Source organism: Camelus dromedarius, chromosome 2, assembly GCF_036321535.1.
Source record: "Camelus dromedarius isolate mCamDro1 chromosome 2, mCamDro1.pat, whole genome shotgun sequence".
NCBI classification, from domain to species: domain Eukaryota; kingdom Metazoa; phylum Chordata; class Mammalia; order Artiodactyla; family Camelidae; genus Camelus; species Camelus dromedarius.
This window is the reverse complement of record NC_087437.1, coordinates 103,080,852-103,107,460: the sequence shown is the minus strand read 5'-3', so window position 1 is coordinate 103,107,460 and position 26,609 is coordinate 103,080,852. Positions and strand designations below refer to the sequence as shown.

Here is a 26,609-nt window from a genome sequence, read left to right as displayed (position 1 = left end):
GCTCAAACAGGTCTGTGATGAATCTTTACATTGAGATATATCAATTATAATATGCCCAAAATTTATGAACATTATTATTAGAGGGATATCTGCTGGAACTAGAGAGCCAAGAAGCAGAGACAGTCTGGGGAATTATATTACCTTTGCTACAAGAAACAAAAATGATAAGAAACAGCCTTCATCAAGCTATGAATTGTGCATTGGGATACAGAGGTATAAGATGTGTTCAAATAATTATACTACAGGGAGGATGGATGTAAATTTTATGAGAAGGTATTAGAAGAGTAGTCTTCATAGTGGATAAATATGCAATGTGCTATCTCAAGGTGCTGATCAAAACACCTAGCAGGCATATAAATATCCCAATATATTTTCTATGGTACACACAGGAAAAGTGTACCATTCCACTGTTTCCAAACCTTCCGCTTCTAAAGAACTTGTCTATGGGAACTCCTTAATCATCATCATTTGGACCCGGAGGAGATTTTAATTTATGAATAAGCAAATTATTAATTCACTAAGCAACATTTATCAATTTGAATTATCAATTTACTCAAGTTGTTTGCCAATGGTTATGCTACTATTACTTCAGCATACGATTTTTTCTTTTAAATTTTTGTCCCAGTATGGTCACAACTCCTGTGATTTGGCTAGATACAGTAAAATTCAGAATTGAGGACAAATAGCCATACAGTAAGACAATGCTAATGTCTGGTACATAGTAAACTCTTAACTGGCTTCAGATTTTGTAATTAAAAGAAAAGTGGTCAGCAATTTATGTTTAGTTTACCTAAAGAATTCAACCATTAACCTAAACCTATTCATAGTTAATACCTGTTAAAAATCACGTCTTCTCATACAGACTTCAGTTTGGTAGTCAAGGACTCTCTCAGCAAACTCAAAAGTAAATGGAAATTGCAATTATTACATCAAAGATTTGTAGTAGTTTTCACTACCTTTTGACTCACGATGTGCATTCAATGTTGTAGACAGATGAAGCACACACACTATTGAAAAGATTTAAATGCCAAATACAGATGGAGGAAATTATCATTTAGAGGTCAATTATAAGACAAAAGACTGGTAAGAGAGAAAATAGGAAAGTATGCTGCATAAGTCAAAGACCATGTGACAAGCAAGAAAGATTATTTAACTGGATCAATGCCTCTCTTAGGCAGAAAAGAAAATTTAGGATTGCTAATTTATCATTAAATTTAGAAAAGTAAACATTAGTAAACTTCCAAAAGAGGTACAGTGGAGTGATGTGGTCAAAGCCTGCTTGAAGTATATTTAAGATAACTCGAGGAAGAATTTAGATAGAGCTAAGATTAAAAAACATTTTCAAGGAATTTTGCTATGAATAGAGGATAGATGTCAGATGGATCTGGAAGCCAAATGTAGTAGCTAGTGATTGGTCTACATATTTGCACACACATAAATATATAGGCATATATGAAGGGTATGTGGGTATGACTATGTTACCCACATTGTGCATTGAATACTCATAACTCACTTATTTTGAGACTAAGTTTGTAGCTCTTAATCTCCCTCACCTATTTCTTTCCTCTGCCACCCAGTTTCCCTCTGGCAACCACTTGTTTGTTCTCTGTATCAATGACTCTCTATTTTATGATGCTTGTTCATTTGTTTAGTTTTTTTTTTAGATTCCAACTGTGAGTGAATTCATACAATATTTATCTTTCTCTGTCTGAATTATTTCACTTAGCATAATACCCTCTAGGTCAATCCATGTGAGCAAGACATGTATTGATGGCACTTAGATTGCTTCTGTATCTTGCTATTGTAAAAAATAGTGCAAGGAACATAGGGTTGCATGTATCTTTTCAAATTAGTCTTCAAATTTTCTATGGATAAATATCCAGCAGTGGAATTTCTATATCATGTATTATTTCTAATTTTAGTTTTTTGAGAAATCTCCACTTGTTTTCCATAATGGCTGCACCAATTTACATTTTCACCAATAGTGTATGAGAGTTTCCTTTTCTCCACACCTTCACAAACACTTGTTATTTGTTGCCTTTTTGAGAATAGTCACTCCAACAGGTGTGAGGTGATACCTCATTGTGTTTTTTTTAATTTGCATTCCCTTGATAATTAGTGATGTTGAGTACCTTTTGATGTGCCCATAGGTCATCTGTATGTCTTCTCTGGAAAAATATTTATTCAAGTACTCAGCCTATTTTTTAATTAGTTTTTTTTTTTGATGTTGAGTTCTATGAGTTATTTGTATATTTTAGATATTAACTCCTTATTTGCAAAATATCTTCTCCCATTAAGTAGGTAGCCTTTTTGTTTTGTTGATAGATTCCTTTGCTGTGCAAAAGTTTTTTTTTAGTTTGATGTTCTCTCATTTGTTTATGTTTGTTTTTGTTTCCCTTGCATGAGAAGATATATCCATAGAAATATTACTAAAACCAATGTCAAAGAACCTACTGTCTATGTTTTTTTACCTAGAAGTTTTATGGTTTCAAGTTTTCCATTTAGACTTTAATCCATTTTGATCGCTTTTCATGCATGAGGTGAGAGAGTGGTCTAGCTTGATTCTTTTGTATGTAGCTGTACAGTTTTGCCAACATCATTTATTGAAGAGGCTGCTTTTTCCCATTGCACGTTGTTGCCTCCTTTGTTGTAGATTAAATGACCATATAAGTTTGAGTTCTTTTCTGGGCTCTCTGTTCTGCTCAATTGATCTATGTGTCTGTTTTTGTGCAAAAACCATACAAGTTTGATTACTGTAGCTTTGTAGCATAATTTGAAGTCAGGGAGTATGATCCCTCCAGCTTTGTTCTTCTTTCTCAAGATTTCTTTGGGTATTTGGGTCTTTTTTGTTTCCATACAAATTTTGGAATTATTTGTTCTAGTTCTGTGAAAAATGCCATTGCTATTTTGATAGGGATTGAATTGAATCTGTAGACTACCTTGGATAGTATGGTCATTTTAACAACATTAATTGTTCTAATCCATGAACCCAATATATTTTTCCATCTGTCTGCATCATCTTCAATTTATTTCATCAATATCTTATAGTTTTCCAAGCACAAGTGTTTTTATCTTCTTATATACATTATTCCTAGGTATTTTATCCTTTTTGATGTGATGGTAAATGGGACTGTATTCTTAATTTCACTTTCTGATAGTTCATTATTAGTGTTTAGAAATGAAACATTTCTGTGCATTAATTTTGTATCTTGTAATTTTACTGACTTCATTGATGAGTTTTAGAAGTTTTTTGGTGGCATCTTAGATTTCTATACATAGTATCATGCCATCTGCAAACAGGACCATTTTACTTCTTACTTTCCAATTAAGATTCCTTTTGTTTTCTTATCTTATTGCTGTGTCTAGGACTCCCAAACCTACGTTGAATAAAAGTGACAAAAGTGGGCATCCCTGTCTCGTTCCTGATCATAGAGAATATGCTTTCAGCTTTTCAGTGCTCACTATAATGTCAACTGTGGGTTTGTCATATATGGCCTTTATTATGTTGAGGTATATTCCCACTGTACCCACTTTTTTGAGAGTTTTTATCAAAAAACGGATGTTGAATTTTGTCAAAAACTTTTTCTACATCTATTGAGATGATCATCTAATTTTTATTCTTCAGTTTGTTGACGTGGTATATCACATTTATTTGCAGATACTGAACCATCCTCGCATCCCTGGCATAAATCCCACTTGATCACAGTGTATGAACCTTTTAGTGTATTGTTTAATTCAGTTTACTAATGTTTTGTTGGGGATTATGCTCATCAGTGATACTAGCCTATAATTTTCTTTTTTTGTGTGATATCACATCATTTTGGTGTCAGTGTGATGCTGGCCTTGTAGAAAGAGCTAAAAAAGTCCTTTCTCTGCAATTATTTGGAATGTTTGAGGTTTGAGCAGGATAGGCATTAATTCTTTAAATATGTGGTAGAATTCATCTGTGAAGCCATCTGGTCCTGGATTTTTGTTTCTTGGGAGTTGTTTTATTACTGATTCAATTTCATTACTGGTAATTTGTCTACTCATATTTTCTATTTCTTCTTGGTTCAGTCTTTGGAGATTGCACATTTCCACAAATTTGTTCATATCTTCTACATTGTTTGTTTTATTGGCATATAACTGTTCTTCATAATCTCATATGCTTGTGTTTTGGTGGTATTGCTTGTAACTTTTTTCATTTATTTTACCTATTTGAGCCTTCTCTCTCTCTCTCTTTTTTTTTCTTGATGAGTCTGGCTAAAGGTTTGTTAATTTGGCTTATCTTTTCAAAGAACCAGCTCTTAGTTTCATTGATCTTTACATTTTTTAAAATTCTCTATTTCATTTATTTCTGTTCTGATATTTATGACTTCTTTTCTACTAACTTTGCTTTTATGTGTTCTTTTTCAAGTTTTATTACAATTAAGGTTAGGTTATTTGTTTGGTTTTTTTTTTTTTTTTTTCTTTATTTCCTGAGGTAGGCTTGTATTATTATGAACTTCCCTCTTACACTGATTTTGCTTCATTGCCTGGGTTTTGGATAATTGTGTTTTCATTTTCATCTCCTTCAAGGTATTTTTAAAAATCTCTTTTTTTTCAGTGATTCATTAGTTGTTTAGTAGTGTACTGTTTAGCCTCCATGTATTTGTGGTTTTTTTGCAGTTTTTGTCTGGGACTTGATTTCTAGTCATAGAGTTGTGGTCAGAAAGATGCTTGATATGACTTCATTTTTTCTTTAATTTACTGAGACTTGTTTTGTGTCTTAGTATATGATCTATCACAGAGAATGTTCCATGTGCACTTTAAAAAAATGTATTTTCTTCTGCTTTTGAATGAAATGTTCTATATGTATCTATGCAATACATTTGGTTTAATGTGAAAATGTAGGCCAGTGTTTCCTTAACGATTTTCTGTCTGGATGATCTGTCCATTAATCTAAGTGGGGTGTTAAAGTCCTCTACTATTATTGTGTTACTGTTGATTCCACTCTTTATGTCTGTTAATATTTGTTTCCTGTATTTAGATATTCATATGTTGGGTGCAAATATATATTTATAATTGTTATCTTTTTTTGTTGTTTTCATCCTTTGATCATCATTTAATGTCCTTCCTTGTCTCTATCACTTTTGTTTTAATGTCTATTTTGTCTGATATAAGTATTGTTACCCCAGCTTTCTTTTCACTTAAATTTGCATGGAATATTTTTTTCCATCCCCTCAATATCACTATATATGTGTCTTTAGATCTGCAAAGAATCTGTTGTACATAACTTGTTGCTGTTCCCTTGCTGATTTTAGTATTTTTTCCTTATTAATTTTTGCCATTTTAATTACAATGTGTCTTGATGTGGTACTCTTTGGGTTGATCCTGTTGGAGACTCTCTGTGCTTTCTGGGCCTAGATGTTTGTTTACTTTCTCAGGTTAGGGAAATTTTCAACTATTATATCTTCAATATACTCTCTATCCATTTCTTTATGTCTTCTCCTTTTGGAATCCCTCAAATGCATGTTAATACACTTGATGTTGTCCCAGAGGTATCTTAAACTGTCCTCATCTCTTTTTATTCATTTTTCTTTCTCTGTTCAGCTTCAGTAATTTCCACCACTCTGTCTTCCAACTCGCTGATGTTTTTCTGTATCATCTAATCTACTATTGATTCCTTCTACTGTATTTTTCATTTCTGTTTCCTCACATTGTTTATTCTTCTATCCATCTTTTAACTCTTTGTTCAAAACTTCTAACTTATTATGTTCGTCCAACCTTCTCCCAAATTCTTTGTGAATATCTTTAGAATCATTATCTTGAACTCTTCATAGGCTTGATTGCCAATCTTCACTTCATTTAGTTCTTCTTCTGGTGTGTTATCTTGTTCATTTGTTTGAAACATATTCCTCTGTCACCTCATTTTGCCTAACTTGCTGTTTTATTACTGTGTATTTGATAGGTTGGTTGCATTTCCTGACCTTGGAAAAGTGGTCTTTTGCAGAAGACATTCTGTGTGTCTCAGCAGCACACTCCTTTTTAGTCACCATAGCTATATGCTCTAATGGTGCCTCTTATGTGGGCTCCCTGGTTCCTTCTCTTGTGGTGGGTTGACTACTGTAAGTGGTCTGGTAGGCAGGGCTGGCTCCAGTCTGATTGGTCACTAGGCTCTGCCTTGTGCATAGACCTCTGCCTCTTCCTCTGGGGCAGAGTGGATCACAACCTGACTGGCTGCAAAGATCCCATAGTTCCTAGGGGTACTGCTGACCTACTGCTTGGAAGAACTGGGTTCCAGAATGAGTAGTTGTCAGGCCAGGGGTCCAGGATGTTTCTGTCAACCTGCTGGTAAGTGAGGCCAGAGGCCAGTGGGTCCCAGAACTGGTGCTGGCCTGAGGTGGGTGGAACCATGTCCTGGGGGCTTTGGCTGCAGGTCCCTGGGGGTCTCAGAGCTGGTTTCAGTCCTCTGGTGTGCTGCGTTAGAGTGAGGTCATCAGCTGAGCCTTCTTAGGAGAAAGGAGGTTTGTGAACTAGAGGACAGTGAAAATGTATGACATAGTTATCTAAAACTGGTGAAGAAAATGGGCAAGGAAAATGTGGGGAGAGTGCTTCACAACACAAAGAGTATGCATTAAGCTATGGGTCACAATTTTAAGAAAGACTGTAGCTTTTCTCCAGCTATGTTGAGCTGTCCTGATACATGTGTAAAATAGGCATGGTGGTTAATTAAACCATGACTGGCATTTACCAGAAGCATTTCATGAAGAACAGAAAGACTGAGATGTGCATATGTGGTAGTGATTATAATAGAGAATAAAAATTAAGCTAGAGATTAAAATAAATGAACAAGGTGGGTCATTTGGGCCAGGGAAAAGATGGTCCACAAATAATAAAAGTGGATCCATAAATAATAAAATTATTTCGTTTCTATTCATTTGATAAAGTATAAATACATTTTCTTACACATACCCTATTAGCATCCAAGAATGAAAGGCTTAGAAAGTCTTATAATAATTGCACTAAGGTGCTTCTCATTAAAATATATTCAATTTTATCCATTAATTATTGTGTGACTAACATTCTTTTATGCACTTATCTTTCCTCCATGCTTAAACTTGAAAACATAACTCATCAAATGTATTTTTTTGCAAGTTTTTTATTATACTTACTTACTCAAATATTTTCAGATATACTATGTCTACTTGTATAGCAATTCCTTCAAACTTAATTCATTTTGTCTCTTGAATTTAGTTATTATTTCCTACTAAAATATCATATAAGTAAATAAAAGTTACATTAATCAGAAAATTTATTACTTTTGTTTAGTCTATTAACATTCACTATTTCTATATTTATGACTATATGATTTTATATTTTCCTCAGGGGTAGTAGATTTCTTCTAAGAAGTAGTAAATATCATATGAAGTCTACAATATGATATGCCATTTACAAGAAAAAGACATATTTTCTACTACAAAGCCAAAAAAAATCACTTTCAGTATGTAGATTACTTTCAATATGTAAATAATATAATTGTCTCCAGAATAATTATGGTAAAATTGTGAACTACTATCATATCATCCTACAAACATGATAAAAAATTCTTTCAATAGGAAATATTTTTAATAATTTTAAAATAATAGTTAATTAATAATGTTTTTAAAAAGAACAATGATACTTTTATTTTTTAAATATTTCCCAGAATTTTCTCAAAAATAGTTTTTGAAATTACATGTTGAACTTATGATAAGATTTCTTTGATCATCACTACGCAAGCTGTGGGTTGGAAAAGAAATTCTAAAAAGTTGTAAATGATTGAAAACCCACCTCTCTATGAGCTCTGAAGCATCCAGGAAGATTTCCAACATGCCTAATTATATTCTACCACCTACATCAGATGAGGTATAGAAGTATCCATTTTGCCTATTGCCCAGCAGGGATCTGTAATATTGCTCTCAGAACACTAGCACGAAAAAATGCATTAGGAGGACCTTAAAAATGTCAAATACAAAATCCTTCAGAAAAGCCCACTATCTCTGGAAAGAAAAAAATACAGGCATTAAAATCTACAGGTGCCAAGAGAATGCTCTTCAGCATTCTTCTCCACAATCAGAAATTGACCTTTTTTTTTTCCAATGTAAAGACATTATCAGAGTTCTCTTTGCTTTTCTTATAACTGAACATATGGAAAAGCTATATAAAAGAAGGAAATTGCAAACCCACTGCCTCTCTATACTAAGTTATTTGAAAATCATGAACTGAAAAATGAATAAATATCTTAATTTAAAAGGGGCTCAGCATGGGGACAAAAACTATCTTAAAACATGATTATCTATTGAATCCATAGAAAGATTTAGAGAATTGAGAAATGTAAGAGTTTGAAGGAGCTTTATTTTATCAGCGATGGAACTGAAAGATATGTCAATTTATCTGAAGTCACAGAGCGATTAAGTGGCAAACCCAGGAACTGAAACAAAGAATCAGTGTTGCAACTGCTACATCATTTCCATTCATTAAGCTCTAATTTATATGAACTGAGGATACCAAAGCTAACATGATTTAGAAATCCACGAGTTACAAATGAATTCCTTTTATATATTTTATTCTATATCTAGCTGTATCGAGTATTAAGATCACATTAGGCTGAGTGTTGGTGTGTAGTTTTATGTGTGTGTGTTGGTGCATTTGCAATGAAAGAATATAGTCATTTTAAAGGTAGGGGATCTCTATAGGTTATACACAAAAGAACAATTTCAAGGAATTTTCAAAATATACCTCATTATTCCCTGTCGAATATACTGGCTAAGAGTATCTAAGAGCTAAATAAACCCCGTCAGAATCCTGGGAGAGGGGCTCAGTCATTTCCCATGGAGTAAGGCTCAGTCAGACATACGTGTATACACTTTCTTACGTGATTCTGGTGTACAGCCTTGGTTCAGTATTATCCACTGCCTTCCTCAAATATTAACTCAAAGACTTAATCGCACAGCAAGGCAGATTATCACGGTAACAAAGATTATTTGAGATCCTCTAATGCAATGTCACATCAAGTGAAAGGATTTTCTTTTAGACACTGATGATCTTACAAATTATGATAGAGACATTCAAGGGACTGGACATTCTGTCACTTTTGAATTTAATACATTCCATTATCTGTAATACTTGACTCTTGGAAAGTCTCTGCACTTCTGTAATTTCCACTCTTTTGTCATACTATCACCCACAGTAAGAAATATGTCTAGCAACTATACTATGACTGTCTTTAAAATATGTGAACAAACATATCATTACTGTTGCTTCAGTTGCTTATTAAGCAATTGAAATATTGAAATTGAAACAATGAAAACATTTGTTCTTGATTGTTAGTGGTGGTGGCCATGTTTTTATCAGTCTTGCTGTAAGTCACTAAGAACTGCCTATAATTGCATCTCAGAACGCACTTTCAGGTTTTGGTACAGAAGTACAAATAAAACTCCTTATGAAAGTAATAAAAATACAGCTGTAAAAATTTTGCTCAGAAGTATAAATACAATGACATATTGAAAAATGCCTATATATCATCTTTCATTCTTTAAAGACGATGCTATAAATATGCCATCATATTCAGTATTTTATTTCACTAGAGCTTGTAAAATAAGAGACACTACAGTCTCTTCTTAAATCAGTAATTGTGGACTTGTTGGTCTCATTTAGTAATTTCTATTTAAAGAGGAAAAGGAAGTTGAAAATCTTAAGTTGTATCCTATACTATAAAGGTGTTGCCAATTATACTGTTAAATATTTTTTAAGACTTTTTTTTTAATCAGAGTCTAAGCAATTTTCATCAGCCTAGAGCAAACTGAGAGGAGATATTCTGATGACAGTAGATACACTTTCCAAAATGCATCAGTAGAGAGGCCTGTCAGAAGAACAAGTTGAACTGGGTCTATGGCAGTGCAGAAAAATACGCCAAAGCTGTATTTGTAGCCCTGCAAAAGTCCACTTACATACTGAAAATGAATGTTTTGAATATGAAAATTGCATATTTCAAAATTGCATAGTCATATAGAAAACATTGCTGATTTTAAACATGCTTTGATTCCATCTCTCCTAAATTGTATGCACTATGAAGCAGAAAAGTCTTTTTCTACAGCGCTGTATTTTTTGTGCATAGAATAGTACATGCAAACATAAAAGTCTTCAATAATATTTGTTGATAGTTGTAAATGAACTTAAGCAAATGATAAAGGAAACATTGGTCACATAAATTTCTGTCACTTTAAGGATTATTTTACTGCTTACATTTTATTAAATTTAATTTTCAAGAACTCATATTTGCTTTAGGATGAAAAAAAGTAACACAAGAGAGACTAATGTAATCTTCACAGTTTATGGATAAAAAAAGATCTAAGAATTTATAGTGGAGATTTTCATATGATATGAAAAATTCACTTCATTGTCCTCTGTGGTGGTTTAATAAAAGTGATTTAAATAAATCTTTTAAAAGCATTATGTTTTCTTAGGCCCAGAGCTGTACCTACACAATAAAAATAATATAAGAGCATAAAACAGTATAATAATGAATGCAGTAGTATAATAATAAATATTTTACTCTAAGAATTTAATGTTATAAAATTTAAAACATTATATTTTATTCAGATAGTTGTATCAAAGAACTGCTTATCTTTATTATTACTAGAAATCCCTTTTGACTTGGTAGTTTATTCTGAAGGAACATTTGAAGTAAGTATTGTCCAGATCACAGTGCCTCAATTCATGGAAAAACATGCTTATCAGTCTATACAATTAAAATAGAAACACTTTGGTACAACTATGCCTTCTGTATGTGAGTGCAAAGTTAAATATTAAAGTAGATTCTTCATACTTGTATTAAGGTTTTTTAACCTTAAATCTCAGTTTAAATACATTTATTTATTTGAACGAACAGAAAGTAAAATGGACTTAAAAGTAGTAAAGCTAATCAGTAGGGTTGTTTTCTTGGACACAGAAAAACACATTTTTCAAATGAATGTTAAAGAACAGAAAGTTTTATTATTTTAATCACAAAGTTTTAGTTGCTCTAACTCAGACGATGGCCAGCATTTCATATTTTATTTCAGCAAATTGGGAAGAAATTATTTTTCAATTTAATCACTATACCTTTCTTACTGAGTTTATTGGCATCATTTTGAAAGGACCATTTGGTGTTAAGGATTGAAATTAAATGAGTTTCTGTTTCTATGATTTGTTAACTCTCTACACATTAATTAACAATTTAATATATTTATTGGATAGAAGTGCTTGACCACACAAATAGAAGAAAGGATGAGTTCTGACCTCCAAATTTTGTAGCTAAACTTCGTAATTCAAAGTATGTCTGAAATAAAAGCAGTGTTTTGAAATGATGTGTGTACCAGTGAAGGTGCACATGCTGAGTTTAGATATGAATATGAAAAAATTTTATTTTACAGTTTTATATTTATTTTAATGTCCCTTTTAAAATGTAACTGATATTTTAGGTTAGGATTAGAGTAAGTGGAAAAACTAATTCAATTCAAAGAAAAAATTAAGTGTATAACAATCTAGGCAGCACATGAGTATAGAAAAGAAATTAAACTGATGATGAAATGACTGAAGTTTGGGAAATTCTCTTTTAAAACAGTTAGAACTTAGTGCTATACATTTCAAATGCGTCTTGTCCAATGTAGAGTAGGATTAATTTCTAGTGGAGATAGGCCTGTAATTTACTCTGCAGGACAAGTATAACAGGAATAAAATAATTATAGATTCTGTATCTAAAGAGTAGATACACGATTTATGTGAGGTATTATTCACCAAATGATTTCATAAGCACTTTAGAATTATTATATAAAACAGTCTAGTCACACAGATGAGACTGGTTACTCTTATGTTGACATTTTTTATAAGAATTTTAGAGATAAAAATCACTTCCTGCACATCTTTTACATCCATTTAGCCCTAAAATGGCAAGTAACAATATTTCTAAAGAAATGTTTAAAATAAACCATTTTTATCATATGAATATAAAATCTAATTTTGAAAGCTGATGGAGAACAAGCATTCTTAAGCAATCTGGCTTTGTGGTGCACAGCATTTCTCTTTCTTCCTACCTTAATGACCTGTCTAGGTGCTTCTTAGAATGTGGAAGAGTCTATTCCAAACCAACATTTATTGCCATATTAATACAGGAGGTAAAAAAGGGCCTGAAGGAAGCAATAAATGACTTACTTCCTAGAGAGGAAAATGTGGCGGAGAATGGGAGAAGGTAGACCAGAGAGAGAGGGAAAAAGAACATGATGAGGTAAGATCTGTGAGATTTCTTTCTAGTCCTGATTTTGTGTCTCACAGGTATAAGGCCAGAGTTATCTGAGAATCTATGACCAGGATAGGAAGTTAGAGTCCTCATCTACACTTCTCTGCAAGGATGGAGATGGACACCAAACACTGTGACTAAGATGACATGACTAAGATGACACTCAAATGCAGACTCTCAACATTGTAAACTTCCAAGAGGAATGCGAAATTTAATTACAAGATTTAGAATCTAGTGCGGCAAAAAGAGTTCATATCTGAGACACTGAAATGATACTGCTAGAGATTATGTTATAGTAAACTTCTATATATCACTATGTTAAAGAAGCACGATCTACAACAACTTCAACATTTTATTGTTCTGTGGACGATCTTATTCATACAATACATATGCCTATTCTCCAAGTTTTTATCTGGTTTCTTTGTGGCAGCTGTTGTTGACACAGAATTAACACGATCATTCTGTCTTCTCATGTATAAGATATCTAAAGACTAAATACCTCCAAGGAAAAGAGAAATTAACACTTCTAAGTTCAATTTGTGTCTGGGATGTTATGCATGCTCTCGTTTCATCTTTAGAAACTTTTCCAGGTAGGTTTTATTATTACCCTGATATAGACATGCAGAAACTGAAATCAGACAGAAGTAACATGGTAAATGACACATGAAAATGACAAATTTGGAATTAAACTTTGACTTGCATGACACTTCAAAATTTCCCATACTAATTTATCAATACCTATAAGCATACATCTATTATATTTATTGATCAATAAGAATGATAAGAAGGGATGATTTAAAGAAAATGGTTCAAAATAGATGACGGGTGTTCGTGCCAGGGACTTCAAAACATTTTAATTATACAATTTCACATAATCCCCAAACCAACCCTATGAAAGAAGCATGGTTTTATTTAAAAAACAAAGATTTTTAATGTAAAAAAAATTAGATTGTTAAGTTTTTAAGTTGTGAAACAATTCACAACTTTTAAGTCTTAGCCAAATTAAACACATTCCACAATGTGTTTGTGTAGCTTTAGTTCTGTCTTAAACTTTATTTTATCCATTTAACTATTATTACAGTTAAGTATATAGCATCTATTAAATGAAGAGGCTGGAGATTTCTAATTTTTATACACAAATGTATCTTAATATGACCTCAAAAATAATGTGCTAAAATTAAGCTATCAACTTAATACATTCTTGAATAACACTAGTAAATTGATATTTTAATGAAAAATTTTCAAAAATACTCATTATCACTAAAATAAATTGCTCAATTTTTTTCCATAAATGGATAATTAAAAGTTAGTGAGTGACAACTGTGAAATTTAAAAAAATAAAATAAAGAACAAAATATTACCTTGAAATAACAATGGATATTAAGAAAATACTTCTAAAGTAAGTGTGTGCTATATTTTTCTTACATATAACATGTATTTTTGAATTTTTAGAAGAGTTTTAAAAATTACATATATTACTTTAAATATAGGGAAAATGCATTAGGTTATAGATAAAATAATGAATTTAAAAGAGTTCTGTGTTTAACCACCAAATTTTTTGTTGTTGTTTCTGAAGAATATCATATTATGCAAGGATATTTTATGTTAAGTCATTAACATGCATAGTTCCACAGTTCTACAGAACTACAGGTACAGAAAATACATGTGGCCACATTGAGACACCCTCCTTCGAAAATCCACAATGATGAATATATCTGCTAAATACATTTTCACATTTTTGGATGGAGTAATTAGTTAGAAGTATATACACTGATGATATTTCACTGTGTCAATTGTGTCTGTGACCTACACAATTGTCATTTTCATCAACAGTGGTGAAAAGTTTTGATTAAAACAAACTGTAATTTCCAAGCCCCTATCAAGGTGCCAAAGTAATCTCTCAACAGCATTTTTCTGTTGAAAGGACTAGTTGTTAAACGTCATTTGACTTTAGAGTTTGAGAATTGTTTTCCAATTTATGGATGGCCTGAAGACCATCCATATGACACCAACTGATGAGTTTATTAAACATGCAATCCTAGGTCCTGTACTAGACATTCTAAATCAACCTCAGGGAGTGGGATTCTAGAATCTGCATTTAAACAGGCTCTCCAAGTGATTCTTATGGCAAATACAATCACATGCTACTTTTCATGACTAGTGATATAATCACAGTGTTTAATCAAATTTTAGTTATCTGCCTTTATGACGCCTGTTAACAGAGTTTACTCAAAATCAGAGAAACAAGATAAACTACACTGCAATATTTATGAAATACGATAGAGAAAAAAAGTTTATTGAATATTTACAATATGCTGAAGACTTTGATATGCATTTTACAATGTACTCCTCGTCTTTCCTATTATCCTCACTAAAGATGAAGAAACTCATATTAAGAAGACTTCAGATAGTATTGCCAAAGCTAAAGCATCATAAATGCAGAGCTGAGATTCAAAACTGGATTTGATTAACTTCAAAGCTCAGATCAACCATTCACTTTCTGAATTTTGGCTGTTGAAGAAACTAGGAATGTTAGGAGAAAGACACTTACCATCCAGAAAGTAAGACAAGGTTCTTAAAATAATTTTGGAGAAATATCAGGATAGAAAGTGAACAGTCTTAATTTCTTTATCCACTGGATAAAAGTTGTATTTAGAAAAACAAAAGCATATTAAGGTTTCTATAATTGTTTTCTAACAAATAAACTGGATAAAAAAATAAAAAGATGTGTACTTCAATAGGCATAATCCTTAGCGAACAAAAACTAGGTGATTATTTTTCACAACTGTTATAGAAGTAATTTCTGTATGTAGTTTTGGGTGGTATGGGGCAAATATGATTTAAAAAATCATGGGCCTCTGGCTACTTGATAATTTTTTATTGATAAAATAACTGAATATAATGTATCCCTCATTACTTGTATGTTCATAAGGAAACATCTATTAAAAGAAGAGTAAAATCTATATTTGAAAAGAGAAATTTCAGGAATTTTACAGTACAAAAAAATAATGAAAGCGTGAGTTAGGACTATGAAGGTAAATTAATAAGGACTTACAAACATGAAAACCATGATTTTTGAGTAACCTCATCCAAAGAAGTGTACTAAAATTGACATGAAAACAATCACCTACAGATTTATATATCTAATTTTCTGGACAATTTTTTAAAAATTTATAGAAACATAACTCCTTTAAGATTTGTCAATGTGCCATAGCAATATCTATCATTATTTATTAAGAAAATATTAAAGCAGATTTTATCATTTTTCTGGGTTGCCAGAAGCATGCACATGTCATTCATATTTTATAAATTTGATTTTCAACTTCCACATATAAAATAAGTGTAACAAAATAGTATAACTGTTGCCAAAAAGAGGTATATTCTCTTAAAAATGCCATCATGAGGAGGAAATGGGGCCAAGAAGGGTGATAAATGGTAATACATTCTTTCAAAAGATAAATAGTAAATGGCCAGGGAGAAGCATGTTTTACCAACTTATGGAGTTAATGTGTTGTTAAAATTAAATGATGAGTTGGAGAGATAGAAAGTGAATTTTGGATAAACTGATTTGAAATTTTTCTGCTATCAATGTTGGTAAGTCAAAAGTACTTGTATTTTAGAAATAATTTTATTTTACAGAAATTGATATAAATTAAGGAAAGAGGTTTAAAGGAGGTTGCTTCAACACTGAGGAAAAAAAGAGATCTATATGCTTAATGTCATAATCTTTACATGTGTAAAAATGCCAATTCCATCATATCATTAGTTTACTACCTGTTTCACTTTTGTTTATACTGGGATTTTTACATAAATATTTACAAAAAATAATAATGATCATCTATGGAGTGTAGTGAAACACATGATAATGTTTACTTGATTTCTTAGGAACTTGAATGCATTCTGATGAACAGTCACCAATTTACATGGGAGAAGCATTTACCAAAATGCTGTATTTTGTTACATTTGTACTTACTTGTCTTTATAAGGTTATAAATGATATAAAGGCGGAAACTACTGTCCTACTGCATTAAAAATTAATCTAAAGAGTTGAGTTAAGTGACAGCCAGAATTTTGTCAATTTAAATTATTTTCATTTTCACAGTACAAGGCAGGGGGATTGACATCGCAGTAAGATATTTTACAGATGCAGTGTATACCAAAAGTTTGCATGTAGGCAAATTTAAGAAAGAGTGCCAACAACCTAAGATTTTGTGGACAATGAAATACATCCTTAAATATTACACTGTGACTTGATTCTCCTCCGAATTTATTTTTAGGCTGACTGTGGTAGAGTTAACTTTTTACAAATTAAACCACTTACTTCATTCCTACAAGTTACTTGTTAACTTGGAGTCCAATGTGAGATTTAATTATACGCAAAAGACTGAAAATATAATGGTTTTGAAAGTCACTATACATTAAATTGCTGTTACCTTATCGCCTTCGGAAAAAGTGACGCCATCCACCGCTCTTTTCCAAGTGATTTCTGGAATAGGCTCCCCTTCTGCTTCACATATGAGTGTGACTTGACCATTCTCAGATGTAGTCTCATTTTTAAGCTGTATTATGTGAGGCTGTACTGTAAAAAATATATACATTGCTCAACCTGTATTTGAGGAAAATATTACTATGTGTGGTGGGCATCTAAGTACATACTAGCATAGTATAGAATTATTAGCTTTGCAGCAATTACGTTGTCATACTTTGCTTTAGAAAATTGCCAGGAGAGTTGCAAAGTACAGGAGGAAAAAAATGTTAGAAAATAATGGTCATTCATTATCATTATAAAAATAAATTGAACTGGTTTAGAAACCAACATAAAAATTATAATTGCTTCCAAAATTTTGCCAATTAAAAGTGACTTCATTATTTTTCCTCTTAAAGCTACAAAATTAAAATTTCCTCTTTTAAAGCCACATGTGCATGTATGAATGGGTGTGTCTGTGTATGACATCTGGTTATCTCTTAAACTTTAAAAACAATTTCACCAAAGAGGGAAAATAAAGATGCATCCTGAATATATAGCAGGTATAATCTTGTACAATATTTAAAATATTTTTAAGCAAACATATAAACATGCTATTTACTTATATTATTCTGATTGATTAATTTGAACCTCAGATTATTTTAATTAGATAGTATAGCTAATTATTTCTTTACAATTATGACTTATATAAAGAGCAAAACAACATGTCTACTAATTTAAATTATCATGTCTACGAATTAAATTATCTTAATACTAAAAATTACAAATTTACATATACCACAGAGATTTAAGGTTGTGAACTCTGTATTATCAGCATTGCTTAAATTTTTACTTGTTTGAACATAAAAATGATAAAAGCCAGCACTTGTTATTTCAGGACTAGTAACAGGTTTTTTAAATCATTAAATGCAATCAATTATGAAAAATAATTTGTATTTATATGCATTCTTAATCTTAAAAAATTAGATTCTTGATATCAGAAACATGGTATGCACAATTTTTTAACAGTTCAGTGTTTACTCCATTGACTTTAATGGATTTAGTTTTACCTCCACTATATACACATGATTTGTATCAAACCCAGTACAAATCTATTGTGTTACTCTTCAAAGTGATTACAACAATGATACAGTATATCATGTTTCATTCATTATTTTCTAGTTGAAAGAATGGAAATATTAGAAACCTTCCTTTATTTATCTCTTTGTTCTCACTCACTGCCACCTTAATTTTTAAAAAAGTAATTAAAATAGCATTTCATATAAGCCCAATGAGATAGATTGAGATAATCTACCATTTGGAATTATCTCAGACACTATAATTTCTAATTATTAATTCATTTTTATACTGAGTTATATTTAGCATCACACATTTTAAAGAAGACAACTTTTTTAAGTGGGGAACACTGTTGGAACAAGTTAGATGCTTTCTATAATTTCTAATAATTTCAAGTTTGTTTACTCTTCTTTCTGACTCTTAGCTTTGCTGATTTCTCATCGTTAATGATTTTTGTGTAAACATATCTAAACATCACCCTTCTAAGTAACTTTCCAACACCATGCTATCCAGAATAATATCTCTTTTTTACCCAACACCAACTGATTGATCTAGTTTCACTTTTTTCTTAGATCATCTTATTATTCCAATTGTATTTTTTTTATTTTAATGTGCTTTGGTGTATTCTTTATTGTCTGTCTCACTCTGCTAGAATATAACCTTTATGAAACTCTTCCAGGTACAGAAAATATTTCTATTACAGTTGCTACAGGACCAGCTGGCAGAGGGTGTGTCCACACTTGAATTACCATTCATCTTTTGATCTAAGTACAGAGTTCTCCCTCCTTCCTTCCCATCTCTTTGTTGTGAAAGCATTTTGATAACAATATTTTTTTATGTGGAAACAGCACAGGAAATATTATTAGTGCATATAGTTTTTAGTGTTTGCTTTTTAAAGAGAATAATCATATTTTAAATATCCACCAGCAAAACTGTTTTTCCTCTGGCAAACATAATGAAAACTAAATCAATAATCAAAAAAAAAAAATCCTTACTGATTTTCTACCCTCTGTAAGTTCCCCAAGGAAGGCTGTATGGCTCTTGGTAAATACAGAAGATATTTATATTATATTTCCTTTCAATAAAATGAAAAGGGGATACTTAACTATAGTTGCAGGTCAATGTTTCCGAACTATAGATGAGCTCTTTTGAAGTACAGTAAAAGTAAAACAGATCCCAACACATGTCATTTAAAGATTTATGAAGATCAACCCATACATGTAACATAATAGGTCCCAGGATGTGTAATTTAAATGGATTTTATTCCAGCCTTTGTTATGAGTCAGCAAATATTTTCCAGAAGTCTACATGTATAATTTTCTGTAATTCTTAAAATAATTCTATCTGGTAGCTGCAATTTTAAAATCTACTTTAGAGATGAGAAAACTGAGATTTAAGTTTGGAAAATTAAGTAGCTCATATGAGTGACAGAATTTGATGTAGAATCCCCTCTAGATTGTAACTACTATGCTATAATACTTACCAAAGACTTGGAGAAATGCCTGCTTTTCATCTTCTCCTGCCTTATTTGTGGCCCTGCAGACATACGGGCCCCCATCACTACTGATTATGTTCCTGACAGTGAGTTCTGTATTGCTTCCTTTCAATGTGTACTTTTCGTTTTCTTCAATGAACTTCCCATTCCTAAAGAAGAAAACAGAGGTTGATCTTCATAAATCTGACTTCATCATCACTCAGGAGCAGATCATACTCAGCTTTTTAATCTGTAATTGTCAATCATTTCATGGCTACTGTCATTGATAGATAAGGCTATATTCCAATCAAAAGTACATTTGTATTATCTCAATAAATATATTGCATACATATTAACATTATACTTGAAAGTGTTTTGACTTTAGAGACAAAAATAACATTTGAGCTGTGTGGAAATCTTGACACTAATCTTAGGCAAAAGGCACTTTTGTTCAATTTGCACTTGGATTATTAGCAAAAAAAAAAAAGGTTTTTAATTTTAAATCTACTTTTTATGTTGGCAAGACAACACATATTTATGAAACATTTTTATTTATCAGGTTCTGGGACACTTTAAAATAACTTCTATGGAAACATGTTTCAAAAGTGTTTCAAAGTAAATGCAATTTAAATACGTAATGAATTCATATTGCAGATAGGTACTGCCAATAAAAGGATAAGAGATACGATTTAATTCACTAGTGAGGAGAAGAAATTTTTCTCAGACGTATTTTTAAGCAGCTTCCAAGTTCTTTCTGGAATGAAACAGCGTTCATTTTTCTTCGATTCTAGTTTTGCTGTTCGCTAAAACAATGTCTTTCAACTTGTCTTACAATAACTTACAGTAAAAATATTTTAAATATGCATTTAAATCTGAAACAGCTTCTACAATTTCCCTTAATATGTGTGAAACATTCTTATAATACAACATATTCTTTTCCATTCTATCTTATTCTCCTCATCTCCTCTTCCTTTTCTCTTTCCCTTTTTTAATTTGTCTTCATATATGTGTATGTATACACATGATGGTGTTTGGGACGGTAGCATTGATTTTAAGACCCACTAATGTAAAAATTTAGGATCTACTTTTAAGGGGTGGGGGAATTTCTTATCCATGCACGTTTAAATTAAAAAAAGAAATATCTAAAAGGATCATTAAAAAAACTTTCCTAGAATCATACAGAATATTTCCCTGATATTCTAAATGATCTTTCCAGTGAGTTCTGGTTCTGCTCTCTAGAAAGTACTAGCATGTATTTTAACAGTTCTTATTTTTCTATGACTCAGTAACATCTATTTTTCCAGTTTTTATTGACATGTCAAAATATATCATAAAATAACAAAAATTCATGAGTGGTGTGAAATATTAGGCCTTTTTAAATACTAATGGCAAATGCATATAGGGCTCTGTGCTTTTATGTTTTTAAAATGTTTAATAATTATTTTTTTCAACTATGAATAATGACAGTGCTTCAGCATTTTTGTCTAGAATTTTATGTATAGATAAGGCTTTCACCACAATTAGTGACAATATATTTCATAATCTATTCCATGAAAAAGAATTCATTTGTCTCATCTTCATCAACTAGAAATTTCAGCAATTTGTGGCTTAAAAAACACTTTCCCTATATTATTAACATGGTTAAATTAGCCCATAGATGTACACTTTCCCTCTCCATCCTCATTCACAGATCAGAGAACTAAACTTTTAAGTGTGATTTCCCAACCCCTCAGTTCACAGATGAAAAGATTTAGGTTTACTCAGTAATGTAAGCAGCAGGTTAACTAAGTTCTAGTGTTTTTTAAGATAAAGAGATTATTTCTCTACTTCATGTGAAATATTGTGCTAAATGTCTGCAGTATAGCAAATGAGTGAGACATGGCCACCTAGCTTGAAGAATTAATAATCTGACTGGCAATGATGGGGATGATATCAATCCCATTGACACATTTATTCATGACTTTGTGTGTGTGTGTGTTGGGGCAGGGTGAGGAGGGATCTGTTATAGCAGAAGCGAAGGGAAAAGATGATAGCTAAGAATACTCTGGGAATTTTAGTGGGAAAAAAAATCCATGATTTGGGCTTTGAAGTGGATGGGTAAGTCCTGAAGAATTTAAAGGAAGTCAGTTTTTAAAGATTATGTTCCCTTAAAGAGCTCAATTTAAAAATATCATTAGGGCAGACTACCTAAACAGACATTTCTTCAAAGAAAACACACCCATAAAGATGGCCAGTAGACACATGAAAAGAAGCCCAACATCATTGACTATCAGAGAAATGCAAATCAAGACTACACCAAGGTATCATTTCACATCAATCAGAATGGCCATCATTAAAACATCTACAAATAACAAATGCTAGAGAGGGTGTACAGAAAAGGGAACCCTTCTATACTGTTGATGAGAATGTAAACTGGTGCAGCCCCTATGGAAATCAGTATGGAGCTTCCTTAAAAAACTAAAAGTACAGTTGTCATATGATCCAGCAATCCCAATCCTGAGCATATATCTGGAGGGAACTCTTAATTTCAAAAGATACATGCACCCCAGTGTTCATAGCAGCACTATTTAAAATAGCCAAGACATGGAAGAAACATAAATGTCCATTGACAGATGAATAGATAAAGAAGAGGTGCACAGAATGGAATAGCCATAAAAAATAATGAAATAATGCCATATGCAGCAACATGGATGGACCTAGAAATTACCATATTAAGTGAAGTAAGTCAGAAAGAAAAACAAATACCATAGAATCACTTATATGTGGAATCTAAATTATGATACAAATGAATTTATTTACAAAAGAGAAACAGACTCACAGACATAGAAAACAAACTTATGGTTACCAAAGGGGAAAGGAGGTAGGCGAGGGATAAATTAGGAGTTTAGGATTATCAGATACAAACTACTATATATAAAACAGATAAACAACAAAGACCTACTGTATAGCTCAGGGAATTAGATTCAATATCCTGTATTAAACCATAATGGAAAAGAATATGAAAAATAATATATGTATATTCTATATATGTATAACTGGATCACTTTGCTGTACACCAGAAACTAACACAACATTGTAAATTAACAATACTACAATAAAGAAATAATTTAAAAGATCATTAAAGAATGATAACTCAGGTAATAGTTCTTAATACCTCTCTCCTAACAAACCTATTATACAGAATGTACCCATTGTTATTCACAGTACGCTTCTGTGGAATGTCAATGTAAGAAAAAGACTCTCAAAGGATCCTGATGAAATTCTAAACCCTTCACTAATTGCCACTTTTCCAGGCAAAAGAAAGAAAGGGTTGGGATTAGGGGATTAATGAAATGATAAAGGGAGAATATTTCCACTTTTGACCATAATGGAATAAAAAGACCATATTTTACCCCCTAATTTTAAATGACACAAACATTGGACACAGGAATTAAATAACGATTTTCAACCATTGATCAACAGTTAGCACATGACAGTGACCTCTGAGGACCAATACAGCTTACTACCTGAAGACAGTTTCCAGACTGCAGCTCAGAGAGGAAGGCCCAAACAGAGCCAGGCAGAGTATCTGCACTGTAAGACAAAGCTCCTAGTCGGGGGAAATTGAAACGGCTAGAATTTGCAGGCAAGAAAATGTGACAAAAGGCACAAGTAAGAGGACTACAGAGATCTGCACAGGCCTCCCAACCAATCTTTAACTGAGCACTGATTAGTGCATGCCAGTAAGGCTTTCCCAGACTAAGGAAAGAACCATTGGAAAAGACGAAGCTCAGCAATCCCAGGAGCTCACAAAAGACCAGGAGTAATCTGTATCCCTATCTACTACGCAGAGTAGAAAGACCTCCTAAAACACAAAGCATTAAGTTACCTCCTTACAAGACTACTGCATCTGTAACAAAGCCAAATTCATCCTAGACTGAAGGTTGTTCTGTATGCATCTAAAAGAGCCAAAAAACAAACCAAACTTTCCCCAAGTAACGTAGCTGCATCCAAAGCCAAAATAAAACAGCATGAAAATATCCAGCACCCCAAAACATAAAACTCTCAATGTCTGGTACCCAATAAAAACTTGATAGGATAGTAAATAAGTGGGAAAATATGACCTGTAAGAACAACAACAAAAAATCAATCAATAAAAAAGATCCAGAAATGATACATATGATAGAATTAGTAGACAAGACCATTAAAATAGCTGTTAGAATATATTCTATATGTTGAAGGAATTAAAATATAAGCAGGGTAAGAGAGGAATGAAAGACAAAAAAAATGGCCTCCATCAAACTTGTAAACATAAAAAATAGAATGATGAAAAATACTTGGTGGGATTAAGAGACGATTAGACCTTACAAAAGGGTTTATTTCAAGGAGTGAAAGACTGTTTAAATATTTGAAAATCAATGGAATTCACCAATTTAAAGGGCTAACAATAAAACTCCATACGGTATTCTCAATAGAAGTAGAAGAAACATTTGAATGGAAAGGAAGAGATATTTGGAGTTTCCACTTCTACTCCCACTTTGGTTTCCCTGTCACGAAGTGCTCCTGGTTCTTTTTATGAAAATGTCTTATTTTTCCTCTGTGTTTGGTCTTCAACTGTCTTCTTTACTGGCTTCACTCATACCTCTTGGAGATACTATCTCTGTGTAACAGATAGTGTTTGGATCTTTCTCTCTGGGTTGCTGCCCTAATACATACTGAACTTTTTTTCATGAAGATAATATGTCTATATCTACAGGTAAATATGTCAAAATAAGTGTCCTTTTAATGTCAATTTTACCTCTGTTAAGGTCATTATATATATCCAATGGCTGGAATAATTACTATTATATTCCATTCAAAGGGTGAAACTAATGTCATATGAAAAAATGGAGATGAAAACTTATGGATTAAATTAATCAATTATATTAGCCTCTGAATCTGATTTATTCTAGGCTGTATGATAATTATATTTCCACTTACATATGAGAATTTTGAACAAATGTTTAACTTTGAGGGAAAAAAATCTAAACTCAAAGGTAGTCTCTCTGGAAAGATAAAATGATGAAAATAAAATTCTGGAACATGAGTTGTCTGTTGTAATGAACGATCCAGGAGCTTTTCTGTGCTGCAATTAGATCTAATATTGGCCGTTAAGGATGTGCGCTAGAAAGCAGAAGTTTCTGAGATAAAGATAAGTATCTGGGGTAAATATGTTAATTCCTGATGTGTAATCTCTTAAAAAATACCAACGGTGTGTCAGAAAGGAATTACTGTCTGCAAAGAACATCTAAAAACAGTTGTCTGAAGAAATATCTTGTTCATCGCTACCTGCAATGTTAAACAGATAAAGGTTTGAAACTTGAAGATAATATCGGCAAATGCTCAGAACGTTATTAAAAAACAGTTTGAATTTCAATTATTCTCCTTAAAATAGTTTTTTTGACACGTTTGTCAATTTGAATATATTTTTCTATTTTTTTGTGATTATTATCCTACACAATTTATGAAAAGTTATTCTAAAAATAATTTGTAGCTTTGCTTGAGTAGTAACCTAAATTAATAACTAATATATACTTAAAAGAGTGTTCATTTTTAAGCTTTCACTGTCTCTCTTTTAACACTGTGATCCACAGTCTAAAAGTATGGAACATTTTGATATCTGTTTTATGTTAATTGAAATAAAAAATATTTAAAAATAAAAAAAATATAAAAGTAAATTGTCAAACAATAGATTTAGAATAGAGAATTTATTCATTTGAACTTTTTTTACATAAAAATTTACGGAAATTTAACTCTACATAACTAGCTTTTTTCTGTAATAATATGATATGCAATAAAATATACAATTATATTTAACAAAATATCATTTTGTACTCATACAACAGTAGTGTCATCTACACTAAAATTCCCACTTCTGAGTACTCTAGTATTAACAATAAAGTGGTTGAATCAGTCACCGGGCTCCTGGGCCCATTTTGGCCAGAAACATGCCTTTTAGACAAAATGATCAGGACTATGAGTGCCTTTGACTTGTGTTAAATCACTCTGTTGTCATCTTTAATTATTTAATTCAACCAACTTAACTGAAAACAAAAGCATCATTATTTTTAAATGAAAATCTAAAACAATGTTATCCTTTGAGACAAAACGATAATATTGTAAGTATTTTTCCTGAAGCCTGATTATGGACACAGCTAGAGAGACATGGGTGCATAACCTACCTGTACCAGGAGATGGTGGGCTCGGGAGACCCAGAGGCCCTGCAGGAAAATGTCATCTCTTCTCCTCTTTCTGCTGTGGCATTAAAGGATTTCTGAGGCATTGTGATTGCTGGTGGCACTGAAAAAGTTGCATGTAGATTAAACAGAGATGAAAAACATTTTACCAACACCATTGGGACTTTTTTACCATTTTTTTTTTAATGCTGAGCTTTAAAACTTGGTAGTTCACTTCTGTACTTACATCAAGAGGACTGACCTGACTGCATAGTAAAATGACTTTAAAATCACTGATCAGCCATCTAATGTACAATAATTAGATAATTCACTGTTATGCTATATTAGTATTTTTAATCTATTAAACTAAACAATAAACTATTTTAGCAAATATATACATATATATGTATATGTACACACACTTTTATGAATTATTTCTTGCAAAAAGACAGAGTATACCACCCTGACTTACATCAATACTGAGATCTACTTGGAGCGTAAATGGATTTCCTATTTGGGTTCTCATCAGTGTAAGTAATTCTATAAGCAATCACTCACTGCTTCAAGACAGGGCTTTCAAATTAAGTGTCAAACCATAATGTTCTTTCTGATTAACTACACTTAATTTCTTCAAACAACTACAGAACATTTTACGTAGAGAAACTGCTTGATCCATAAAGAGTATGAAATAGATTTTCATGAACAATTCAATTTTAAAATTAAGCTTCCTCAATTTCTAACTAATTACATTGCAAAAACTGTATATGCTGCACATTTTGAACATGTTGAAACTATTACCAAAATGCACTGTTTGCAATAAACAAATCAATGACATAACAGAAGCTAAATTTCAAAGCCCAACATAAATTCTGATTTAATGTACACTTTCATTATTTTAAATTGAATATGATGATACAATATGCCTATAATTAAAGATTTAAAATATTTGATTTTTACATATCCTAAACATGACCAGACAGGCATTTAAAAGCCTGATTGTAATTAAACATCTCTACAATAGCATTCAGGTCAGCACTGATGCTGCATTACTGCAGTTGATGGTGGGGTAGGAACTGATACGTACCTTAGTAATTAAGCACTATAAGTCAAGTTTCTGCCTTT

The 26,609-nt window shown here is 31.9% G+C and overlaps 1 protein-coding gene across 2 annotated transcripts in view; it reads right to left on the bottom strand.

Moving 5' to 3' along the window:
• Positions 1-26,609, bottom strand: part of NCAM2 (neural cell adhesion molecule 2) — a 430,164-nt gene that overhangs the window by 125,686 nt on the left and 277,869 nt on the right. For both annotated transcript variants that reach the window (XM_010977397.3, XM_031458159.2), the window contains exons 6-8: positions 25,494-25,611; positions 19,303-19,463; positions 16,711-16,856 (exon numbers count right to left, since the gene is read on the bottom strand). In XM_010977397.3, coding sequence (XP_010975699.1) covers positions 16,711-16,856; positions 19,303-19,463; positions 25,494-25,611 — 425 coding nt within the window. The remainder of the gene's footprint in view (positions 1-16,710; positions 16,857-19,302; positions 19,464-25,493; positions 25,612-26,609) is intronic.